Source organism: Prinia subflava, chromosome 10 (genome assembly GCF_021018805.1).
Source record: "Prinia subflava isolate CZ2003 ecotype Zambia chromosome 10, Cam_Psub_1.2, whole genome shotgun sequence".
Lineage (NCBI taxonomy): Eukaryota > Metazoa > Chordata > Aves > Passeriformes > Cisticolidae > Prinia > Prinia subflava.
The window spans coordinates 14,422,728-14,447,843 of record NC_086256.1 but is presented as its reverse complement, the minus strand read 5'-3'; the positions used below and the strand labels follow the sequence as shown (position 1 = coordinate 14,447,843).

Sequence of the window (25,116 nt, the reverse complement as noted above, 5' to 3'; positions counted from 1 at the left end):
TCTCTTTGTGGTCTTTATAAATGGAGTCATTCCCAATTAAGAAAAAATCCAGGCCTATTTATTGCTTTGTGACATGGGCATAAGGCTTTGCTTGGGGCAAGAAAATAATCAGGAAAGTGTATTATTAGATGGTGGGTGTTGTTCAGGGAAGCTGAGGGAACAGAAGGAAGGGAAAGAGAAAATATGTGGAGCGTAAATACCAGGAAGGAAAAAAGATGGACAGGGAACATACAAAGAGAAGTCCTGAATGCAGGAATCAGGAAGCCGCAGTGCAGACAATTTGCATGAATGGGACAGTGGGAGAAAAGAGAAGCAGAGGGAGGGTGAAGAAAGGTGTGAAGATGGGTGTTAAGGCAGTGGTTTTGTTGGTCAGTTTGGAGCCAGGTTTATGTCAAATCCACCCTGGCATGAAGGGCTGAAGGGGCACATTTAGGATGACAGCCTCAGTTAAGTTGCTTCCTGCGGGTGGTCCTGGAGCATGGAAGAGTCCAGGTGAAAGGACAGACTCACGCTGGTTGTTGTTCATTTTACTGGGTTGTGAAGCACACATTGGAGAAGGTTACAGCTCCTTATGGATTCTTCTCATGCAGGCTGTGCATTCCCAGTGATACAAAACTAGTGGGTAAAAGTGGTGATAAAAGGATATCTGGTAATATCTGATTGTGATGTTCTCCCTGTTCTGTCTCCTGCTTGTGGTGAGATCAATTTGCTGCACATACATGGAAGGGCCTACTATGCCAGTGTAACTCTACATCCTCAGCTCATCCTGGTGAAGAATCACTGCAGGAAGTTACAAGACTTGTAAAAAAAAAGCCATTTCATTTCATTTTTTCTCCAAACAGGTCTAACCTTTTCATAAGTGAAAATCAGAAGTGTGTGTGTAGGCTTCTGGTTAAACCTTACAGGGCAGTCTTTTGCCCACAGGTCTCTATTGTTCACCCTCTGACCCTCTTATGTATGACTTTGTTCTAGTTCTGGGATGAAACTGGGAAGATTTTTATCATGACCTGGTCTTTCTGAGCTAACCTGAAAAATCAGTCTGGATCAGGAGCTGTTCTTTAATAGACTTCGGAACTGACGTGACAAAAAATAGTTTTGAGATTTCTTAAGCATGCACAGTCAAGGAAGAGCCTGACAGTTGGATTAGCAGAAAACCTCAACTTACACTTGTGTATAAAGTAGAAAATGTGGTAGGCTGAGGTCTTTTGGATAATATATACAGTAACAGACTAGTTTAAATAAGAGAAGCATTAAGATCCTTTGTTATATTCTTTCTGAAGGCCCACATTATGGACTAAAAATCCTGTCACTGTCAGCCAATAAAATTTATTTCAACAAAGAAAAGATAAAGCTCTGACTCGGTGATCTAACATTTCAGTAATTTACTATCATAAAATAGTTTTAAGTATAAATGTTTTATCTTATGCCAAGCTGGACGCTAAAGATGTTTTGTCTAAAATATGAGATAATGGAAAGTGTATTGTGGCATGTGAATTACTTTAGCCTCTTGGTGGTAAATGTTTGCTTAACCAGAAAGGAATGTGTTGAGGTCCTTGCCAAAGGAAAGGTATTGCCATACTTTGCATTTAGAGTACTGTAAATAAAGCAGTAAATATGTTTCTGTTCGTGTGTGTTAATCCACAACTTATGAATGCATTCATTCAATAAGACATGTAATATACTGTTACCCCTTTTAAAGGGTTTCAGTAAGAAGAGATTGTAATTACTTTGGCTTGGGAGAAACATGAAACCAAATATTTTCATGATGATTTGAAGTTGAATATGAGAGAATTTTTGCTCAAACTAAGTTTCCCTTAAATCCCAGGAACTCAATTCCTGGTTTCCCTCCAATATTCTTCTTGTGTGCTGACTCCCAGTATACTGCTTTTAATCACACATTATTGTAAATCATAAAGTTTATCATTTCCTTCACCTATCCCACGTTGGTTTTGGCAAAAGAAAACACAGTTGTATAATATGCTAATGATCAGAGGAGGTAGAGCAGCTATGGGGAATACCCCACATACTGCCTACAGTATATTTTGGTTCTGAACTTCATTTGCCCTTAGCTGATACAATAGCTTCGTGATAATTTAATAATGCTGCGTACAGAAAGAATTACATAACTCAGATCGCAGGGTAATAATATCAGAGCATCCTTTGGATGCCTCAGTTATGGCAAGTGAAAGCAGCAGAAGCCTTCGAAGTGAGCCTTCCTTTCCTTACTGGGGTATGTTTGTTCTGTCCCTGGTTTCCCTGGCCTGGGAAGGGACTGCAGGTGCCAGTGCCGTGCCTCTGGAGCTCACACACACACGGGGGTGTGCAGGGAGCAGAGCTGGGCTCTGGCACAGCGAGTATTGGACCATCTGTAGAAATCATTGCTGCAGTGCTCCTGTATCACAGCAAGGATATCCTGCCTACAAGAGCTCTAAGTGCACCAGTATACCTGTGCTTCAGTAGTTGTTCAGATAAGCTTTTTATTTCATCTCCCTAGGCCTTCACTGGTAATTCATAAGCAAACATGACAAATAAGGTACACTACTAACCATGCAAATGAAACCTGTAGTGTTAAAGCACATGAGTAAAATATTCAATGTTATTTTTAATTTAGAATCAGATTTTGATAAGTGTATCAATTTTTATTACGCTGTGTCCTTATCTGATTTGCTAAAGATATTCATTAAGACATAATGAAACGTTTCAGGCCTTAGAGAAATTTGACTTTCATTCTCCTTTTGTTCTTTATGCCTATGTTCTTTATGTCTTTTTAGGAGGGTTTTAAAAATTATGTAGTTGGAGAACAAGAATGGATATGTAATTTGAATTATAAGATAGTTCTTCTGTATATGGTTATCAGCTGAAAATCATGTGAAATGCCAGAAAGTCTTTTACTTTTTCTTTTTATTTTCCCACAGCAAATTATGTCCTTGCTAGTATTAAAATCCAAAGTAAATTTCCTGTTATTTTTAAGGTACAATGAACTGGATGCCAGTAGAAGCCTTCTAGACAATCTGAAAGGCAAAGTCATAATTGAATATCCAACATTATTTGTGGTCTTGAAAACACTGAAGAATGATATGGTGGTTCTTGGCCAAGGTGAGCATGTTTTTATTTCCTGTTATGTTATACGTGGGTATTTTAGTTGTATAAGCAGTAGTTAAGGAAATTGCCAGGAATAAGCAATATGTCTTATGTTTCCTTCTGAAGCTGAAAGATTGCTATAGAAAAAGCTGTTATGAATGCTCTTGTCTTAAAATTGCTGGCTGATGGCATACATCCATGAGCTGTATTGGATGTGTTTTTTCTTACCTAGTTTACTGGTGTTTTCCTGGGATTTTTATATATTTTGAGCCACTAAGGTGAAACAACTATTCAGACTTGTGCTAATTCTTTTTTAACTAGAAAGGTTTGACAGAGTTGATTATTTCTGAAGAGTCAGGGTGCCTGGGGAAGATGAGTTTTAAGTAACATCTGATATCATGCAAAGGAATCGTTCTCCATTATTTTCTAGCATAGCTTCTAACCCTAGATGAATAATTCTGAGTTGTGAGATAGTTATTAGAAATCATAATGGCAAAGTCACTTTTTGGGTGGGTTAAAAGCACAGTGCTATCTTTTAAAAATTACTTTGTTGAGGGAGAACTTTCATCTTGGAGTTAATTTGGAAGAGAATCTAGATCTAGCAGGAATTTGCTTTTAGTTTTTAAGTTCATTTCCATTTTTCTCCCCAGTATAAAGTCTTCATGTCCCAGCATCTGTTTCTGAAGCTAAAAAATTCCTAAAAGATATTTCAGCTGTTGAAACAGGGAATCAGTTCTCATCTCCTAATCCCCCTCCTAAGCACCTTAGTTATCATATCCCATAATTTTCAGTGTCCAGGCAGTCTCTGATTCTTACAGAATTTTGCAGAAGAGCTTTGAGATATATTTGCAATTACTGTTTCCCTGCAGCAGCTCTGTCATGGCTCTCTCTGTATATAATTTGACTGATGAAATACAGGAGTGTGAATATTGTACCAGTGCTACTGGACCTCCATGGAGCTTGGCTGTTCTGGCTGAGTGATCCCTGAGTGAGAGCACTCTGCACCCAAAGATAGGACATGCAAAACTTCCTAGTGCTGTGCTCTGCAGGGCTTCTGAGGGTGAGGCAGCACACCAGGGATGAGGTGGGGGTCAGGTGTGAGTACCTGGGCCCTGTGATGCACACCCTGGGAGTGCACACGCAGACACAGCATGCATCAAGCTGGGTGCTTTTGAGTTTATCCATCATTGCTTTGTCTGGGAGCCTTGCTTTTCAGTACACAGCTGTACCCCTATAATTTAGAGGTCAGGAGAGAATTACAATTGATTCACTCATTGTATATTAACATATACTTAATCTGTGTAGGGTTGTCATTGTCTCCTGAGCTAATGGGGAGATTGTCCTCTCAAGGGTATAGGTTCACATGTGTTGATTGAACAAGAGTATTTTGAGGTCATGCTGCTGCAGCGTCTACCTGACTCTGTAAAAGGCAGAGGAGGAGGGGAAGAGAGAGCCGGTAACAGCTGGGAAGTGCCAACAGCTCTATCACAGGGTGTCGCGGTGCCAAATTCAAAGCCCCTTGGCTTCACCCCGAGCTAGCCCATGCACCGGAGCAAGCGTAGTTTTGAGCTGCCCCTCAACGATATATGAGGAGTCAGCCCTTGCGGGTCCTTTGCCCTGGGAGGAGCCTGAACGGCAACAGAATGTCCCAAGCGAAAACGCGGAAAGCAGGAAAGGAGGATCCAGTCAGCCAGACAGTTGAACCACTACTTTAATCTTAACCAACACTGTCGGGGCCAGATCGGACTGGACCCTGAACAAAGGGATTCGGGATCTTATAAACCTTTGGTGGAGGGGAGGGGAAATGGGAGTTCCTCTTTGTGGCCTCCAATCACAACTTATCACCAGGGAGACAAGGGGAGGGGTTGCGACCCTTGGGCCAATTAGGGAATAGGGGAGGGAAAACACCGTGGCGGGAAAAGGAGATTGACATATAACTGAAGTGAACTAAAATTAGGAACCTGTAGGGAAGATGTATCAACTTACGCATATCAATTAGGGGAAGGGGTGCATAGAACATATGCATACAGTATTAGACCCACCAACATTCTAATTATTTCCTTCCTAAATCCAATCCACCCGGTAACCCACCCATATTTCTCTCAGCTCTTCTCTATCTCCCAAACCCTTTCTTTAATATCCTTCTTTCAGCTCCCTCTCTCTCTTCCTTGAGTCTCTTATCAAATCTTCTCTCTCGTCTGTCCTTCTCCTCGGCACATTCTTTCGAAGCACCTGCCTTGTCATGCTTAAAGTGTCAATCTTTCTTCGGTGAGCCCAGCCAGGGTTTAACACACTAAACGAGGGAACTTCAACCATCCACACCACCACAACAGGGCAGTGCAAGTGTGCATCTTGGGGACAGCAACCTTCTGCTGCTGCAGGAAGCATTTGATGAGTAGTCATCCCTGCAGGGGTTCTGAGAACTCTAACAGCCATTTCAGGTTTTGAGAACCACTGATTTTTGTTGTTGTTATTTTGTTGTATTGTTGTTGTTATTTTAATTGTTTCTATAGATTCCATAAAAATTAATAACTCCCTGTTAAGGTGTCTTGGGTATAACATAGCGAAAGTTAGAGCTAATGGCAAAAATACCATGTTTTTCAGAGCTTTTATCATAACTTACTGTTATCTTCTTGGTTAAGATATTAGTAATCAACTTTGACCTTGAGTTAGGTTAGGAACCTCTGTTCTTGGTATTTTTTCTCTTCAAAGTAGAAGCCTGTGACAGTAATTTTAGATTCTTTGAGGAAAAGCATGTATATAATATAAAAGTTGGAGGACTTTTTTTTGTTGCTGTTACTCTGCCTGAAGACAAAGTATGATTTTAGTTAGAGTGTCACAATCATTGTGCTTTTCTTTTGTATGTCATCTTTAAAGAATATAGGAGGAAAAAAACAGTTTTCAGTTTGCTTCGGCAGTTGCATTCACAGATAATTGCTAAGAATGCCAATCTTATGTAACCTCCAGACTGTCCAGGGAGAAGTTTGTTGTAATCAGATAAGTATTTTAGCCCCTTGCTATCTCCCAAGAAATGACCTTTCTGCTCCAGCATCTTCTGTGTTTGTTGCAGTCCAGTTTCTCTGCCATGTATGGCTTTCTGTATCGATGGCCCACTCCTCCCCAGCCATCCATCCTGCTGATCCTGCTGCCACCAGTGCTGCCTTTCCTCCCTGCCTGCTGGCACGCCCAGAGGGACACTTGTCCTGCTGGGAGCCTGGCAGCTGACCTCCCTTTGCATTCCAGGCAAGCAGCTGCCACACTGATGGGTGACGTGTGGCACGGTGTCTGCTGAACATGGCACACATAACCCTGCTGACCCTGTTTGCAGGGGACCCAGGCTACAACAAGAAGCAAAGTCTTGCAGGAATTTAATTGCTAAAATACTGTTTCCTTCCTGAGCAGTCTCAGATCTCCCTTCCCAAGGAAGAGCAGAGTCAAGTTTTCATAGCCACAGCAACAGGCACACGCTGGGAAAAGATCACCATTCTCCTTGAGATTCAAGTAGTAACCCCCAAGGACTGGGGGAGAGCTAGGACTGGACACCTTCAAAGAGAAACTGCTAGGTTTTAATGAATATAAAGCCTGTTTCTCCTATTTTTCTTTTCAGAAATGGCTGAAGTATTTTGGCTGAAACTTTCAACTACATAAGGAAAACAAAGATTGAGGAAGGAAACTGCCACTGAAAAACTTAAACTCAGAGTTTAAATTTTACATTATAAGTAAACTGCAGACAGTTTTATGGGGAGAAGAATTGGGCAATATTAACTGATAGGCAATGCTATCAGCACCATATAAATATGCTCATTTTGAGTGAAGACAATATATAATTTCTGTTAAGTTTTACTGTAACAGACAGAAGTAAAATCTGTCTGTTGAGCATTGCTGTGAGTCAGGAGAATGCCACATTCTTTCATGTGATGTTTTGATGCTTGACTTGTTTAACAGCAAAAACTACAGGTGCTCTGATTTCAGCATACAAGGTCAGTCATGGCTGAAGATAGCAGGGGATTATAGAAGCTTTCACAGGCCTTACTTTGTGCATTACTCAGTACATATCTGGCATATAAATGTTAATTGATTATACACTAGATTTAGTATAGACAAAATGTGACCTCTGATGTTTCTGGGTGAAATGCTTCTATTTTCTTGAACAAATTCCTTGGAAATTGTACAGGTGCACACTCTCCTATCTATTATCTGTGTTTGCCAGCTGTAGAACTTATCTTGACCAGACAGTAGCTATACTTCATCAGCTCCCTTTTAGTAACATTCTCTTAATGAAACCTCTGATACTAAATGCTCAAAAACATCTTTAAATTCATAGATCAAATGCTGAAAATAACAGTGAGAGCAGAGTGTGAATCATGGGCCTACTGTACTGTAGTTTATTTTTGTGCTGCTTGAGTGTCACCAACCCAGTGGCATTTGGTGACATCAGCACAAGGTGACCAGGGTCAGTGCTCGTTAAAGAGGGATCCGTGGGGTGTGAGGCTGAACACCAGTTTTGGAGATGAGAGTTCCACTGTATGATCTCAGCAGAGCACAATAACTCTGCCCAAAGCACAAGTTATTGTGCACCTTGGACTTCACCAGCCTTAGCTCATGGACTTACTTTATCACTATCTTTGGGATGCTGGAACATGTGGAAGAAGCACAAAGCTACACCATTTTAATTTTCCATTTCCAATTTCTCTGCAGTTCCATATCTTAACTGAAATGCTAAGAAAAGTGTAAATATGTATAATTCATGACAGTTGTGATATGTGACATCCCAGAAAACAACATTTAAAACTAGCCAAAAAGAATTTTAAATTCTCAGTACATCTAGAGTTTTGTGGGGGATAAATACCCTGCTTTCCTACTTGACTAAAGGACCAAGATTTAAAGGTAAAAGGAATTCTCAACATTGTCCTGCTTTCTTTCAACAATGAGGTCCTATCCAGGGCTTTATCCTGTGTCATGAAACTGGTTATGTCTTATGAAATAGCTGTCCTAAAGAAAAGAGTGATTAAAAAAACGATCTGAAACTGCTTCTGTTTGATGAGCAAACAACGTTGCTGAAACTAATTGCTTGTTTGTTTTTTGTGTTCTATATCCTCAGATGGCAGTGAACCTGCAGAGAACTCAGACAGTGAAAGCTCATCCCTGTCATCTGTGGAAGAAGGGGAGATTCGGGACAGTTCATGACAGTTCACTGAGAGAAGGGGGTGGAATGAGCTTTTATTTTTTTAATTATTTAATTAAATTTTTTAAATACAACTAAGTTCCTAGAGGTTTGACTTAACTTCTTTTACTAAAGGTAGCACTCTCAAAGTGCTTGACTATTTTTTGATTTAATAATACATATTTAGAGATGTAAATAAAAGGGTGAGGAATTGTGGTTCCAGAAAAAAAATCTAATTTAGTTGCAGTCTTTAATTGTGCCATTGTTTTTCCTTCTTCCCTAACCAGCTCAGTCCCAAATTTTTGGGTTTAAATATCTGCTCACATATTTGTATTTATATGTGGATTTGAGTATTAATGCTTAAATTTACTGGAAAAAATAATACAGTTTTTTCATTAGGTCAATTTCCTTTTACAGTATTTCTGCGTTACACTGAGCTGCTGAAAATGGTCTTTTGTTACTTTTGGTTTTCTCTGGTGACATTTTGGGTGCTTGATGCAATTTTTTGGGGTTTTTTTTGTTCCTTACTTGGTTGCACCTTGTTTCGTGTGTTAGTGGACAGGTCAGAGTGTGTTTTCAGAGTCACATATTGCAATGTGTTTAGTAGTCTCTCCAGATCTTCTAAATTAGCATGAGTTTTTAAATCCATAGTAATGGATGCATAGACTGGCAGTAATGCAAATAACACTGGACTTCTAAAGAATGCTTGTGTTATGCATCTCATGACATACCGAATAACATATTTACAATACCTACTGAAGTTAGGTATTGTAAATACTTGCATATTTACTTAGCTAAATTTACCTACTTAAAAACAAATAAATCATAAAGGAAAAAAAAAATCCTGTACTGTATTGTGTGCTGACAGCTCTTAACTTCTGAAAAGATTCCTAGATCACAGACCACTTGTCCTGTATCCACGTCCTCTGTGCCTGTGGGGTCTGTTGGAGGATGAGAACAGCAATCCCACAAGTGGTGCAAGCCCGGTGAGCCGCTCTCCCCACTGCACCCAGGGCATTCTCAGGAATCAGCATCAGCCTTTGCCCAAGCCAGCGTTTGTAAAGTCTTCAGGACTTAATCGCTCTAAACAGCTCTCTGAGGCTGCTGCCTGAGCTCCCAGCCTCTGTCTCCTGCTTGAGACGAGCACCTTTGTGTGTTGGTGGCCTGGGGTGTGCCCTGAATTGCATGAAGATGGTATTTCAGTCATAGGTGTTCTTCTGCCAGTGTGATGTAGGTAGAAACACAACAGAAGGCAGTGAAGGAACTGAGGGGGGTAACAGGAGGCTGTGGGAGCAGTACAGGAGAGGGTTTGGGCTTCTGGACTCTGAGTCTGGCATTCAGGGCAGCAGGTGTCTGGGTCCTCACCAGTCATGCTGCATGGATAGGATTTTTGAGATGTTCAAAGATTTTAAAGGCTTTTTTTTTCCTTGTAAAGAAGGTGGAGTTAAAAAGTTGTTTGCCATGACAGCTCACTGCTGAAGTTTGGCCAGAGTGTCAGACCTTTGTAGTCACATACTACTTTTTTCTCCCAGTGGTATCATGTGTCCTTTCTCTTGTGTGTTTTGCAACCTCTGGTGAAACAGGAAAGTTTTTCTTCTTGCCTGGCAGTAGCCACCTGTGCTCTATTTTCTTTCTTAGTCATTGTTGGTCCTCTGCCCACCTCTTGTTTCAACATTTGTTTTTTTAACCCTTTTTAAAGGACCAGGATTCCTAGCTATAGGTGCTGCTTTCATATTTTTTCAGTTCAGTGAAAGCAAATAAGCTTTTCCTAATCAGTGATTGCTGCACTCTGACTTGGTAGCCACAAATTACTTTAGACCAGTCTTGAACTCAGTAATACCAATAAAAGAGCTGAATAGCAAAACTGCCACAGTTCATTTGCCAGAAAATGTTTCATCTGGAGTAACAGCATGGCATGGTTGGATTCAGAGCACAGTGAAATGAGAGTGCTGCAAATAGTAGTGTTGATCTGCATGTGTGTGTGATTAGTCTTTGGCTGAGGAGCACAGATTTGTGATTTGCATTGCTTTCCTGTGCTCTTGGGGGTTTTCATTAATTGTACGAAAGGGTTTGCCTGTGGGGTTTTTTTCTTACATCAATCTACCTTAAGCTTCTTTGTGATCAAACACAACATAATTTCTTTTTAAATGAAGATGCTGTTAAAACTGTCCCTCAGATTTAGCTTAAAGAAAGCTTTAAAAAATTATTAAGGAGCATTCCTGTGGTGGTTACTAAAACTGAAATTTCCCAGACAAAGCTGGGAATAATCTCCCAGAGTTCAGTCAAACTGAGTAAAAGGTAGCAGTTGCTGTTAATTCTTAGGTTACTACTTACCTGTTTTTACAGTTATACTAGTTTGAACAGAGGTGATTGATCTAATGCAAACCAAAATACTATTCAAATATTTTATTCCATTTTCCTAAGCTTTTTCAATTTTTCTTTATAATAAGAAATCAAAATTGTTCATATTAATGAGATTACTGATTCCAAGTTTATGCACTGTTGTGCTAGGCAGATCTTTTTTAACACTTTCATAGGCACTTAAAGTTCTTAATTTCTTTCTGAGTGACTTAACCTGGAACAGGCACCTTGTAATAAACTGAAGCGAGAAAAAGCATCTTATGTATTTTTAAAATTTCTGGTCAAGAACTAGAAATCTAGGACATGGAACTGAGGCTGTCTGGAAGGCTTGAGTTCTGTCCATTTTGAAAACATACTATTGTAGTCATATTACACACAGATCCCTACAGGACTGTGCCTTGATTCAGAACAGATCATGTCTGTGAATGAGAAATGTGTGATGTTGTTTTAATCTTCGTCATTCAACACCAGCTTGCGTTGAGTGCTTGATTTTATGCCTACTATGCTTGGCCATTTATTTTCCTCTATAAACTATTTGTCACAGAAGGAACAAGCTATTTCTGTGTAGTGTTGTTAGAGCATTTCTTTTTATGTTTAGACTTTTCAGTGTGCTTGAGCTGAAGGACTATCAGCTTACAAAGAGTAAAGGCTCTTGTCTTCAATGAACACACTACTTAAAAAAATTAAAAGCTTAATGATGTCATCCCTTTCACAAACCTTAAATGACAAAAATAGAGCATAGCTAAGCACACAGCAATAGTTGGGAGGTAGGACTGAGTCAGCCATGGGAGAGAACTCAGTTCTTTTCCTTTTTTGTATAACTTCCAGGGGGTATGAGGCATAATTGAGTTGTCATGGGTAAACAGCGTTGTACCCCCTGTCAGTGTAACAGCTCAGTTTTGAATGAACACATTCGAATTCTAAATTCTGCTGCATTTATCTTGGCATTAGGAGTTGTTGATCCGTAGAGCAGAAGAGGGTCATGCCACAGAAAGTGTGGCTGGCACTGGTCCTTAGAGGCACGCTGGATCTGTCTGTGTTGCTCCAGTCAACAGTGCAGTTTCACTCTGCTTTAGAGGAAAACTCAGTGCAGTACATGGATTTCTAAGTTCATGGGAGTGCTGATACAAATCCCAGCTACGTGTTGTGTATCAGCATAGCTGGGTTCAGTCCTTGCCCTGCCAGATACGGCTGTTCTCTGTTGACATGTGTAGGAGCTGAGAATGTATAACACCGTGCAAAAGCAGGCTTTCCAAGTGTAAATATACAGCTGTGATGATGTAACTTCAGGCCCTGTTTAGTCACAAACATTTCATTCTGCTTGAAGTCCCACACTTTTCCTGAAAACATTTATTCTTCTGCCCTCCAAAGGAAAAAATATCTTGAATTGATGTTTATGTTGTTGCTATGACAGTCAGTTAAACTGTATGCAGATGCAGGTTCTGTTAATAAGAGAAAAAGAAATGAACTGTGTACTTCAGTGAACAAAGATTACACTGTGTTTGTATGAAAATGTTGCTATGGTAGTGCATATGGTTTTATTTGCTGGAAATCTGTGGTGAAATGGAAAGAAGTCCCATGTATGCAAGACAACAAATGGCAGCAAAAATAACTCAAAAGAAATACTGAAACTGAAAGGGAAGTTAGAGATGACATGTAAAACCAGGTAAAAAGAAGGATAGTTGTTCTCCTGTCTGTGATTTGATAACAGAAGTGTGTTCTCACTGTGCCCCAGCAGCTCTCAGAGACCCATAGTACAGTGACTTTGCTCTAGTGATGCTTTTGTTGTGAGAACTACTTTCTCTCACTGGTCCTTTGCATTGTAGCTTTTTTGTTGTTGCTTTGGAAGCAGAGTTCCCCTGGCCTGGCCTGATTTCACCACTGCTAGCTTTTCCTGCAGAAAAGCATTTTCATGATATCTTACTGTAGTAGGTTTTTGTCAGGAAAAATCAATACGGTGATAAAATACAGAAAGCCACTAGAGCTTTGCCTACCTTTTGGGTAAGGGGAAGTCTTTGTGAACTCATGATAGAAATTGTGGATTTAATTCCTTTTTATTTGACTGTCACAGTAGTCCTGGTATTTATCTAATCCATTTGCATGAGACTTCTTTTTGCATCAACTGCATCAGTACAGCTGTTCATGTGGTTGCATGACAAATCAGAATGAGGTCAAAATAATCTGCCAGAGAAGGATGAATAGAAAGGAGGGAGAGGAAGTCTTTTTTTAGAGAATAAATTACTACACTGGGAGCTGGCTGGTTCCTGCATCATTTCAGCTGGTGGAAAAGCAAAAGTGTTTTTAAAATGGCATTCCCATCATACCTGTTCTGCGTCAAGGAGCAGGAAGAAACGACTGTGAAAGCTGCTTTTGCCTTTCCATTGCTTGCTTCCAAGTTCTCTTCTGGGTCTGTACTGTAGCTCCAGAACTTGTCTGCTTTGCCAAGAGTGCCAATAGGCAGTAGAGCTGTGCTAAAGTGGGGTAAACATTAAGTCAATGGATGAGGTGTGGATACTAAAAAAAGAATGGATGGGTGGCATTAAAAACTTGCCAAGAAATTCCCATCACTTTCACACAGCCAGCAGGGACAACCGTGTCCTGGGGACATCAGGCCCAGCATGGCCAGCCGGGCAGGGAAGGGGATTGTCCTGCTCTGCTCTGCACTGGAGTGGCCTCACCTCGAGTGCCGGGGGCAGGTTTGGGTGCAACAGTGTAAGAAAGACTTTGAGTTATTAGAGAGTGTCCAAAGGAGGGCAACAAAGGCAGTGAAGGGCCTGGAGGGGAAGCCCTGTGAGGAGCAGCTGAGGGCACCGGGTCTGCTCAGCCCGGAGGAGGCTGAGGGCAGAGCTCACTGCAGCCACAGCTTCCTCCTGAGGGGAAGAGGAGCGGCAGGCACTGATCTCTGCTCTGGGACAGGACACCAGGGAGTGGCCTAAAGCTGAGCCCGGGAAGGTTTAGGTTGGATATCAGGAGTTTCTTCACCCAGAGGGTGGCTGGGCACTGGAACAGCTCCCCAGGGCAGTGGAACAGCACCAGCCTGGCAGAGCTCAAGGAGCATTTGGACAATGCTCTCTGGCAAATGGTGTCACTCCTGGGGTTTCCTGCACAGGGCCCAGAGTTGGACTTGATGAGCCTGTTGTCTCTTCCAGCTTGGCATTTCTGTGATTCTGTGATCTAAATTCTCAGTGGTATCTCTTTGTTGACCTTTTTTCCTATCCTCTACTTTCTGCTGTGCTTGGACGTCCATATCAATTTTAGTAGCATTGTTCCACTACAGTACAAATACATGCCTCTGTAGAGAAAAATGCATTTTCCTGTTTCAAATTCCTAACAGACTGCTAGGTTTACAGCCATGACATCTTGATGTCTGATTTTGTCAAGCTAATAGACTAGGACTTGTTCTCAAACCTGGTTGGTTTGAGATGCTGAAGGAAATGAGTAGTTTCAGAGGAACTGATGTCTTTGACTTGGCTGGGGTACTGGGCTTCTTTTGATCTGACCTTCAGTGGTCTCAAAACACTGCTGGGCTACTGCAGGTTGCTTCAATCCCTTTAATGGAGTCCCTTCATTTTGACTGAGTGCCATTTGTCAGGAGGTGAAGCAGTTAATGTGTATGTCCCAGCTGTATTCCCATCTGGGCAAATGTGTTCACCCCACCTTTGAATTTCTTCTGACTAGAAAATGAAAACTTACAAAAAATTGTGTAATGTTTTCCTCCTGGATGGTTGTTACATTCCATCCCATAAGTGGTTGTACTTCAAGACAGATGAAGTTGCTTATGTGAAGGCTGCCTTGGGGTCTTTCAGGATCTTCTCCAATATAAATTGTGTACATAGAAGTCATAGCTGTGTAGTTTTATGGGGAGAATCATAGCATAGTGGATACCATCTATTCAGTTTCTTGGTGTTTGGTCAGCGTGATAGACAGATGCTTATTGTATTATTCTGTTGTCTGGAGTCTTCTTTTTTGCAGGATTTATATTTTCTAGATACCAGGTCTCACTGCAGTTCAATGAAGTTTAAATGTCTGTGCATTGCAGTGCATTTCTAGGTACCTCCAAAACTAGTTTTATGTTAGTGCTTTCACTGTGACACGTCCCTGTTTCTGTGTGCTGTTTTATTTGTGGCTATGTAATACGCAGGAAAAAATGGTGAAGGTGAAAATGGGGACATGTCTACATGAAAGAAACTGGCTTGAGGCAGAGCAGCTGGTAAAACTGTACAGCTTACCCTTGCTGTATGCTGAGCACTTGGAGCCCTGCAACAGAGTACTTTCACTGCTTAAACAAGTGAGCTGAATTGTGCACATGCATTTCTGCAGGATGAGCTCAGAAGGGCAAGCATCTAGCAAGAGCTGCGTAGGTTTAACTTCCAATTATGAATGGCTGCAAACGTTTTTGTTTCAGTCCTCAAGACGTGTGAGGGATTCATGCGGGTTCGGTGGACTGGAAATCCTGCTGCAGCAATCCCACGGGGTCACTGCTGTTCTGCACAGGCCAGTGGCTGTGCACGAGTAGCAGAAGGGCCTGTTCCCAGACAGTGTCAGCGGGAGCCAGGCAGCCCCGGGACTCATCTGCCATGGGCTCTGCAGTAATTCATGTGGGATAAAGAGATTCGCACAGCCCCACCAGGGTTCAGTAGTAGCTCGGTTGTCCCACTGGCAGTATGATATCAGCAGCATTCCTCACGGACATGGTGTAGTCATGGAGGTCTGGCTGTGTGTTCCTGCTTTTGTTTTGTTTCCTGTCATGGAGCACTTACGGGAGCTGAAACTTTGTCCTCGGAGTGTTGCCTTCAATAGCAGGGAAGATTTTATGTGTAGCCTTGGTATTTATTACAGTGCTTACCACCATCAAGCCCTTGTAAATGAGCGGGTGGTGGAATACAAGGCCGCGCATTCCTTCAGTCCTGAACCTGTAGTGTGAGAAACGCTCCTTGTGGCGGCAGCACCGGATCCGGCCGTGCCCCGTCCGAGTGCGGTGTGACAGTGCCAGCGGCGGGGAAGGGAGGAAAGGGGACAGGCAGGATGGCCGGAGCAGGGCTGCCGTGGAGGGGACAGTGCTGGAACCTGTGCTGAAGCTGAGGCAGGGCTGCTGTGCAGGGGACACTGCTGGAACCTGCGCTGAAGCTGAGGCAGGGCTGCTGTGCAGGGGACAGTGCTGGAACCTGTGCTGAAGCTGAGGCAGGGCTGCTGTGCAGGGAACAGTGCTGGAATCTGCGCTGAAGGCTGGAGCAGGGCTGCTGTGCAGGGGACAGTGCTGGAACCTGTGCTGAAGCTGAGGCAGGGCTGCTGTGCAGGGGACACTGCTGGAACCTGCGCTGAAGCTGAGGCAGGGCTGCTGTGCAGGGGACACTGTTGGAACCTGCGCTGAAGCTGAGGCAGTGCCACTCTCCCTCCTGCCGTGTCTGGACTCCCCTGGCTCTGCCCAGCTCCAGCGAACTCCACATGCTGCTGGTGGCTTTAGTTTCAGGGTTTGAATTCGCTCCAAATGTACAGCTTTTTGTCATGTACATTATTTATCATGTGCCTAACTCCTCATCCCCTAGTATTCCTCTGGAAGCGAGATATTGATATTTTAGGTTTTGACATGGAATACGATTGTAGTTGTGCTCACTACTTTACTTGTAAGTCCTACTGCTTCACTTCTTAGAACCTGAGTTTATAATCCTTTAAATACCAACAACTTCTACTTAGGGGGTTTTTTTATTATTCTGCTGGAACAACAGAGGATACAAAGATGACACACAAAAAATGACAGTGATTCCTTTTATAGTGTTGTGAAAGTAGTTTTGCCATGTAATTGTGAAATGCAAAATAGAAGAGAGGACTATATGGATGATGACAAATTGGTGTGATAGCCCCACTGTGGAAGGCTTGCAGGGTTTTTTAGTGGGATTCATTTTACTCTTTTTATATCAAGATAACTTCACTTAGTATATCTTACTCTTATGTTTATCTGGCCTGCCTCTGCAGCCCTTACTCTCCCAACAGTGAGAGGAGAGGGAGGCAGGATACAGAATCACCCGGTAACATGGCAAACCCACAGCGCAGGCTGCAAACCCTGGGGCCTGGCTAGAGGCACGCCTGAGGCAGGGTCAGCAGGGCTGCTGCTTGTCCGTGATGTGTTACAGCGTGGTCTCTGCACAGCGCAGTTACACGTGCGTGTGATTTTTGGGGAGCTGTTACTTGCGTTAGTGTGAGGTGGATGTCATTCAAGGGTGGGTGACAGTGGTGAGGAATGTGCCTGCAGCTGCTGGGTGTCTGGGAGCAGCGTATCCTCTTCCTCTCCCGACAGTAACCCAATGTGTAAACCTGATGGCTGCTCAGGGAGCAGCTGATGGAGTGAAGTGTTCACTGCTAGATCTACACAGAAGCCAGACAGAAGTGCTTCCTTGCGTTTTACCCTTCTGCTGTCAACAAATACTGTACAGACAAGTTTAGGTACAGCTGAGACTGGTGGCCAGGTGATGAATTCCAAAACTCAGCTTTTGAATGCCCTCAGGGAGAAAACTTAACTGAGCAGAAAAGAGGCAGGGCTGTAATTTCTCAGACAAAGCATTAGCTGCCAGAGATAAGCTTCTGAGATATTTGGCTATTTATTTTATTGAGATATGTCTAATTAATAAAAAATTGACCCTTAACCAATTCTGCTTGTAACTAATGATGCTGGATGACACTCCTTCACAATTCTAAAACCTCAAAATCAGTTTTTTATGAGCAGTATCTTTCTTACTAAAGATTGTGGGAGAATATTTTGACAGAGAAATACCCACACAAGGAGAAGAAAATAATACCCTGTTGCAGGTTTCCTGCCACTCTTATCTGTAGCTCAGCTTTAGGCTAACCAGAAGTGTACAATGTTGAATGCTTTCTCAGATCCTTTTCTAGTTCATTTCTTTCAATGTCTTTTTTTACTGCATGCAGTGAGCTCCCCTGCTTAGCCAAATGTCATCTGTGTCCCACAGCATGAAGTGTAATTGCATATTTAAAAAGTGGGAAGGGGAAGTGAGGAAAAGAGTAGCTCCCTTGCTTTCTACTCTATGGGACAAGTACTTGAAATTCCTCACATTCTTCTCTTGCTAACAGTATGTTTACTTTTCATCACTGGGTTATTAGGATTAACAAAAGTCATTGCTTCAAGCTCATTTAATTTGAATTTAGTGAAAGCAGACTACCTCCTGCAGCCTGTAGGAAGCATTCCTCTGCCATAGAAGTGTATTAATTTGCAAAAAGCAGCCACTAAAAAACGTGAGACCTGATGACCATTTTCACCCTAATGCTCAACATCACTGTGCATGCACTGCATTCTAATGAAGTACCTTATGTTGCAAATGCCAGGACGGTTTGAATAATCTGACAGTCTAATTAACATTTCAGTCTATCAAAGATTTGCATTCTGTGCCAAGAAGCTCTTTCTATGTCTACTTTCTAGAGCATGGGATTGCAGACTGCAGCCACCCCTTCAAAACATCATTTATCCAAAGAATTAGACCTGGCTATTTAGTACATTTCTGCATCTGCAGTAGGACTTGCTTTAACTTTCAGAGAATCCAAACTTCTCAGAATTCAAACTCTTCACAGAAACCTCTTGCATGTGCTGTATTTAAGCCTGTTGCCTATCAAAATGCTCTACTAAGAGTAGTTAGGTAAATATTTCTTTATTAAATGATTAATTCCATAAATAAATTCTTTTAATTCATTGAATATAAAATTAAAATCATTTACAACTTATTCCAGTATTACAGGGGCTGGAAGGGGTAAAAAAACCTCAGAGGAAACAAACAAACAAAAAGCTACAGTTTGATAAATAAAATACTCAGCTTTAAAACAACTGATTTCTGTTTGCCATTAAACTACAGTTGGTACACAATAGCTGCCACTGTGAACACCCCACAAGTGCCCACCTCAGGAAGGAATGTAACTTCCAACTTAGTTGGGAAAGGGTGGGAGAAGACTGAAGGGAGAGGGAGAAGCATAGTGTCAAATCGGACAGAAAAGTTTTCATAACCAGAACAAAACATTAATCTGATCACTTACAAACAGAAAACAGTATATAATTAGATAAGGTGCTCCAAAAAGAAGCAGTAAGGTTGCTCCAGTATTATGAAGCTTTAAGTATGCTTAAATCTCTGTTGCATTAGTGTCCAGTTGCACAGTGCACTCCTGTAACATCTCGATGTTGCCCTTTAAATGGGCAAGGCACAACTTCCATCAAAGGTCCTTTCTCCGTGGCTGGGTGCTTCAGAATTCTGTTTTGCATCCCCCCCAACACAACTTAGTCCCTGAATTTATGGATGTCGTTGACGAGTCTGTAGTAGGGATAGGCTTCGTTTGCGTGCGGACAGTTGTAGTTGCAGCGGCAGGACTGGATCATCATGACGCTCTTGGTGAAGGTTTCCCCGTCGTCGCAGCGGAACCTGACCTTGACAGTCCTGGTCTGCTGGGGAGTGCAGCACCTGCCATCCACGCAGGAGCCACAGTACTTGGGGCGGTACTTCTTCACACTGGAACATCCAGCATAAGTAAACTTCACCGGGGAGGGGGACTTCCTTGTCTTGGTACATTTCTTTCCCTTCTGCAAAGGAAAGGCAATAACATTATTAGTGGGAGATCCTTTTCTAGCCTTTACCCCCTACCTGAAGCAGCTTAGAGAGAAGAGGAACACCAGAAGAATCTGTATTTACCTTTAGGGAAGCATAGCTGGGCTGGCCACATGGCCTCACTTCACATATCCTGGTCTCTTTGATGAGCTTGCAGTCACGATTGTCGTTTGTCACCCTTGTGGAGATGCCAGTTCCACACGTCTTTGAGCACTGGGACCAAGAGGTTGTTTGCACAATGCATTTGGGATTCTCAAAAGTTCGGCTTTGTGGCTCGGATCCAAAAACTGGAAAAGAAAAGGAGGGCTTAGTCTAAATACATTCTCTTACTACGTTTCTTTCCTTTGGGCTCTAGGGAGTTACATAGGCACCCTCCAGCCCCCTTCCCTTAACTGTCACCCAGAAAAATCCAACTCACCAGGTAGCATTTTGAGGCCTCCTTTCACAATGGCAATCAGCTCATTGTTCCTGGTTAGTTCGCCTTCGGAATCATCCAGACCAAACTCTTTGCTGAAAAAGCCTTCCAGCTCCTCCAGCGCATCCTTGCGTTCGTCACAGACCCACTCCTCGCAGCACTGCCCGGGGACTTTGACCAGCCTGGGGCTGGAGCAGCCCAGGTTGGGAAGAGAGAGCTCCTGCGGGCAGAGCGGGATGCAGCCGACAGCTCCATCTATGCACGTACACTGGTGTTTACAGTTCGGCTGGAAGCTCTCGCCGTTCTGGTAGATTTTGGAATTATATTCACACGGTCTTCCCTCGGACTGTGCTGCAGAGATCAACAGGAAGGGAAAGAAGGGAGTGAGCGGCGGGAATCGCTGGTTTAAGCACAGGTATTTGCTGGTCTGTTAAACTCGGTGTACGGCGGAGCTCCCTACAACCCCCCGGGGACGCGGGGCCAGAACAATAACTTAGTCAGGAATCACTTTTCCTTATGTGCGTTTAGCGGAGCCCAGACATACTGAATCGCATTCCAGACTGCTGAAGTCATGTGCCTTTCTGCCAAGCTACCGACAACAAAGCATAACCATACATGGGCTCGAAATTACCGAACCCCGGCACCGCGGGGCGCGGGGTCCGTCCCGGGGGAGCGGGGTGGCCGCTTACCTCTGCAGATGCCCTTCAGGGCGGCGGGGCTGGCCCCGAAGTTGCACTCCAGCCCCTTGGTGTGGTCGCAGGGCTGCGATCGGCTGCAGTCCTCGTTCAGCTGCTTGGCGCAGACCTTGCAGCAGCCGCAGCCGTCCGGCACCAGCCCCACGCCCGGGGCGCACTGCGGCGCGGCCGCCGGGCACTGGCACACGGCGGGGCAGGGCGAGCCCAGAGCCTGCGGAGGGGAGCGGAGCGTCCGGTGAGCGCCGGGAGCCGAGCGGAGCCACCCGACCCGCCTCTTCGCCCTCCCTCTCCCAGACCGCGGCAAGACCCGCGGCACTTACCAGGCGCGCCAGGCAGAGGAGAGCGGCCGCCAGAGCGGGCCGGGTGCCCGCGGAGCCCATGTCCAGCGCCGGTGCAGCGGGAGCTATGCGAACGCGGAGCGGTAGCGCGGCCGGCGCAGTCTGAGGCGGCGGCGGGCGCCACCGCCTTATATAGGGCGCGGGGCCGCCGCGTGCGCCGCGGCGCTGACGTCGCGCGTTCCGGGCCGCGGCCGCGTCCAGCGCTCGCGGCATCCCAGGAATGCGGCTGGCGCGCGCCGCGGCCGCCCCGCCCCGCCCCGTCTCCCGGCGCTGCCCGGGGGGTCCCGGCCGGGCCGCGGGGGCGCGCGGGCCGCGGGGGCGCGCAGGCCTCTCCCCGCTGCGCGGGCCCTGCGGCCGCTCCCCACACGGGCTGCCGCGGGGGCCTCCCCGGGAGGGGCCCGCTCGCACCCCGGCCGTGCCGGCGGCGCCCCGCCATCGGCCACCTGCGCGGGCAGCGGCGGGGGAGCGCCCCCGGCCGCCGTGAGCGCCCGCGGCTGCCCTGCGCTGTGCCGTGGCCCGCAGGGTCACCCGGCCGTGCCGGGGTTCGCTCCGTGCTGTGCGAGCGAGCATCCGAGCGATTCCCGGCGCGGCAGAGCCCCGGAGCCGGCGATGCCCGGCGGCACCGACGGGCCCGGCTTCCCGGCCGGGCCGGGCCGGCCCCGCAGCGAACTGAGCATCCCCGGGGTCAGTGTCCCTCTCTCCACCTGGGCGCCCTGGGATTGTACGGCCGCCTTGAAGTTTAATATTTGGGGATAGGGAGGAGAATTTTAGCTTCTGTTGTGGCGTCTTTTCTTTTCCTGGCTGTAAGTACTTCCAGATGGGATTTAGACCCCAGACGTAACAATATTTCCATATTTGGTATAGCAGTAGCCCGCATTTTTCACATTTTTCTGCTCTGTTATCCAACCACAAAGCATTCTTGACAGCTTCAGATGTTGTTAAATATAGCCTTAACTTCTGTTCCCAGGGCAGGAAATTCTTTGGAATTCCTGTTTTTCACGCAATCTGTCTATCATGATTTAGGAGAACTGTGCTGGAGGAGCCAACTGGCGTTCTGCTGCAGTTCGCTCCTTTATTGAAATAGCCCAGCAGTTGGGTCTGCTGCCCAAAGGCGTTACAATGAGTCCCCATTCCAGGGATTTTTCTTTGCAAATGAGATTACTGTTCCCAACACAACTTTGGGGTTTTTCTTGTCGCCTTCACGGCTAGAAGGCAGAGAAGCAGATTCAAAGGAGAGACGAAAGCTTGCAAAAAAACCCCTCCAAAGGCCATGAAAAGTGGAGTGGGAGGGAGGGGGCGAGGGGGACAGCCGGGAGGAAGGGGTGCGGAGAGCAGGGCTGTGATTAACCTGTTGCGGCATTCCCATACAGCGGTGTCCCTGCGTGCCGCCGGCCCGGGACGGGCGGCCGGGGAGGGGAGGCAGCCGCAGCCCCTCCGCTCAGAGGAGCCGAGCCCGCTCGTCTCGTCGCCTGCCCGGTGCCGCGGCCGAAAGGGTGACAGCAAGGACGGTGCGCGGGGCTCCGGTAAGTGCCGCTCCTGGGGCCGCGGGGCCGTGTGCTGCTCCCTGAGCACTCCCACACCAGGGTAATGACGAGACACCTTGTGGGACCCTGCCGGGGCCGCAGGACGGGGGAGCGGCGGGAGCGCTGCGGGTGCTCGGCGGCAGCGCCGGGTGGTCTCGCCTCGCCACCGCGCACCTGCGGCTGCCGGCCCTGCCACAGCCCGGCCCTGTCCCCGGCTCTGTCCTCGGCTCTGTCCCCGGCTCTGTCCCCGGCTCTGTCCCCCGGCTCTGTCCCCCGGCTCTATCCCAGCTCTGTCCCCGGCTCTGTCCCCCGGCTCTGTCCCGGCTCTATCCCAGCTCTGTCCCCAGCTCTGTCCCCCGGCTCTGTCCCCGGCCCCGGCCCCGGCCCCGGCCCCGGCCCCGGCTCTGTCCCCGGCCTCGGCGCGGCTCCGCGGGTGCGGGGCCGGGCCGGGCAGGCCGTGGTGGGCTCGGACGAGGCGGGGCGGGCGCTGTGGGGAGTGGTGGCAGCCTCTCCGCAGAGGGATGCCGTGACCCCGGGCCGGGGCGGTGCCTGGGTGTCCCGCAGGGGACAGCGATGACGCTGCGGGGCCCGGCTCTCCCGCTCCTCCTCCTCCGCAGGGATGTCCCCGCGGCCCTGGCCGTGCCCGGCAGAGGGGCTCATGTGCCCAGCACTGCAGGCCCTCCTCCCGGCCGTGGCCAGGGCCAGGCCTGATACAGAGTTCCCGTTGTAGGGTTTTGCCCCGCCTCAATTTCTTTCTTCATGGTTTTCTTTTCATTCAATTAAATTAGCTTGACATTTTACTTTGTGGTGGCTTGGAGGGTTGGGAAAGGTGTCGGGATGAAAGCCCCAGGCACTCTTTGCCTGCAACTTGTGTTGAGAAAGCAGCTGTGGTTTTGTTCACTAGTTATATGTCTCAAAATTTGGCCAGCAACAACAGCTGAGAGGGAAAACTAGTCTTCAGTGATATGCAGTTCTCTGGAGACTGCCAGTATGTACCATGTAGTGCAAATTCTGATGACAGAAGTTATGCGTCCATTAAGAATTGGAGAGAGACCACCAGCAAGCTTTGGTGGCTGGCACTAATGGTAGCAATGACCTTCCATCCCTGCTGATTTAGCTGAGCCCAGCTGGTGACACGGGACGAGCAGGGCTCCAGACTTCAAGCCATCCGCTATGCTGGTCTTCACTTAGTTTTACAGGTGTATGGATTTTTCTGTGATACTTTAGTTTTAAAAATCCAAAGTACTTTTTTAGATGAGGAATCTGACAGCTACTTTTTTCCCCAGGATGAATCTTTACACAGCAGCATTATGATGTGGAGGAAAACATTTGTGATTCAACACCCTGATTAACAAAAATTTTCAAAAAATTTCAAAAATTTTGAAAAATAAGAAGCTAACACACTATTGGGTGTGTAAATTACCCAGTTTTGCTTTTCAGGCATTTATGCAAACACTTGTTTGTTTAATTACATCTAATTTAAGGACATGCACTGAGCATTTTGCTTTGATCTATGACTGTCACAATATTCAGCAAAAGCCACAGGAAAAGTCAATGAATAGCACCTTTTCTCACTAGGTTTCTTGTCTTACCACACATTCACACAACTTTGATGGAAACTAACTGAACCTACATTTGCTCAAGAAAGGTCACTTCAAAAGCTTTGAAGAACCTTTTAACAAACCTGTCCTGAATTTCAAGTAGTTGACAACACTTGAGATGGGTTGAGTTTCTTTGGAGTTCAGGTTAGACTCTAACCCTTTCCCTGCACACACTTTTCTGTCTCAAACTATGACCCAGCATTTACACTCCAGGCTGTGCCTATATATCCTGGATGTACATCAGGAAATAGGAAGAAGTTTGGAGTATCTTCCTTTTTTAGATTTTGTTCAGTGTAATGTACTGTTCCAGAACTTTGCTGGCCTCCATGAACTGGGAAGTGGCCCCTGCTTCATGTCATGAAGAGTATTTTACTGGTTTCTCACTTTTTGTGCCGTGGGGAATTGCTGGGACCTTGGCTAATGCAAAGCAGGAATTTGACACTGTTGGCTTACATAGCAGCTATTACAGATTTACTGAGTATATCCTGTCATTTTCACAGGCCTGTGTCTCTCCAGGGAAAGGACTTTCCAGAGAAACAAATCAAGAAAAAATAGCTGCCTTAATTTCCCTCCACCCAGCACGAGTTTAAATAGCTGTACGTAGGGACCATGGAGCAGCATGAGGGGTTGTGTGGGACACAGGCTCCCCAGATGCTCCCACTGGCAGTAAGTATCCAGCACCAAACTAAGCACACCAGAGGTTTACAACCATGTGGACTCTGAAGAAATATCTTACTAAATCCAGCATCCAGCCCTTTTTCTGTCCTGTGTTTCATTTCCTTTTTCTCATTCTCTTTTTCTTCTGCTGATCCATTGCTGTTTCTTCCATCTCTCCTACCCTTTCTTCTCTTTTTTGCTGTTCCAATCTTCTGCCATGTCCTTCCCTCTTCTGCTCTGTCCTGGTTTTGGCTGGGATGAAGTTCATTTTCCTCCTAGTTGCTGGTACATTGCTGTGTTTTGGATTTAGAATGAGAAGAATGTTGAGTACACACTGTTTCAGTTGTTGGTGAGCAGTGCTTGCACTAAGCTGAAGACTTCTCAGCTCCTTTCCCCACCCCACCAACGAGGCTGGGAAGCACGAGAAGCTGGGAGAAGTCTCAGCAGGGACAGCTGATCCCAGCTGGCCAAAGGGACATTCCATATCATATCCCACATGGTCAGTATGTAACTAGGGGGAAGCCGGCCAGGGCCACTTCATGGCTGTGTCCACACATGGCTGCACACTGCTCAGGGGGTGGTGGGAAATTGCCTTGGGCATCACTTGTTTGTATGTTCCTTTCAATTATGACTATCACTGTTATTATTCCACCCTTTTCTGTTCTATAACCTGTCTGTGTG

At 45.6% G+C, this 25,116-nt stretch overlaps 3 protein-coding genes across 4 annotated transcripts in view; 2 read left to right on the top strand and 1 right to left on the bottom strand.

Moving 5' to 3' along the window:
* The window catches only part of ZNHIT6 (zinc finger HIT-type containing 6), a 33,626-nt gene extending 24,539 nt beyond the window's left edge, over positions 1 to 9,087 (top strand). The window contains exons 10-11 of the mRNA XM_063407011.1: positions 2,972 to 3,096; positions 8,183 to 9,087. Of these exons, the coding sequence (XP_063263081.1) occupies positions 2,972 to 3,096; positions 8,183 to 8,268 (211 nt within the window). The 3' untranslated portion in view covers positions 8,269 to 9,087. The remainder of the gene's footprint in view (positions 1 to 2,971; positions 3,097 to 8,182) is intronic.
* A 9,161-nt stretch (positions 9,088 to 18,248) lies between these two features.
* On the bottom strand, positions 18,249 to 21,295 carry CCN1 (cellular communication network factor 1). The gene is made up of 5 exons (XM_063407428.1): positions 20,637 to 21,295; positions 20,311 to 20,527; positions 19,625 to 19,972; positions 19,291 to 19,493; positions 18,249 to 19,181 (listed from the first exon to the last, which is right to left on the bottom strand). Exons 1-5 carry the CDS (start codon positions 21,222 to 21,224, stop codon positions 18,882 to 18,884), a joined length of 1,656 nt encoding a protein of 551 aa, XP_063263498.1. The 5' UTR covers positions 21,225 to 21,295; the 3' UTR covers positions 18,249 to 18,881.
* DDAH1 (dimethylarginine dimethylaminohydrolase 1) overlaps positions 21,197 to 25,116 on the top strand; it is a 94,915-nt gene continuing 90,995 nt past the window's right edge. The window contains exons 1-3 of one of the 2 annotated variants that reach the window (XM_063407432.1): positions 21,197 to 21,338; positions 22,025 to 22,177; positions 24,279 to 24,444. In XM_063407432.1, the coding sequence (XP_063263502.1) occupies positions 24,388 to 24,444 (57 nt within the window). In that variant the 5' untranslated portion in view covers positions 21,197 to 21,338; positions 22,025 to 22,177; positions 24,279 to 24,387. Of the gene's footprint in view, positions 21,339 to 21,980; positions 22,178 to 24,278; positions 24,445 to 25,116 lie in introns of those variants that run through there. The other variant, XM_063407430.1, reaches the window with a different exon arrangement.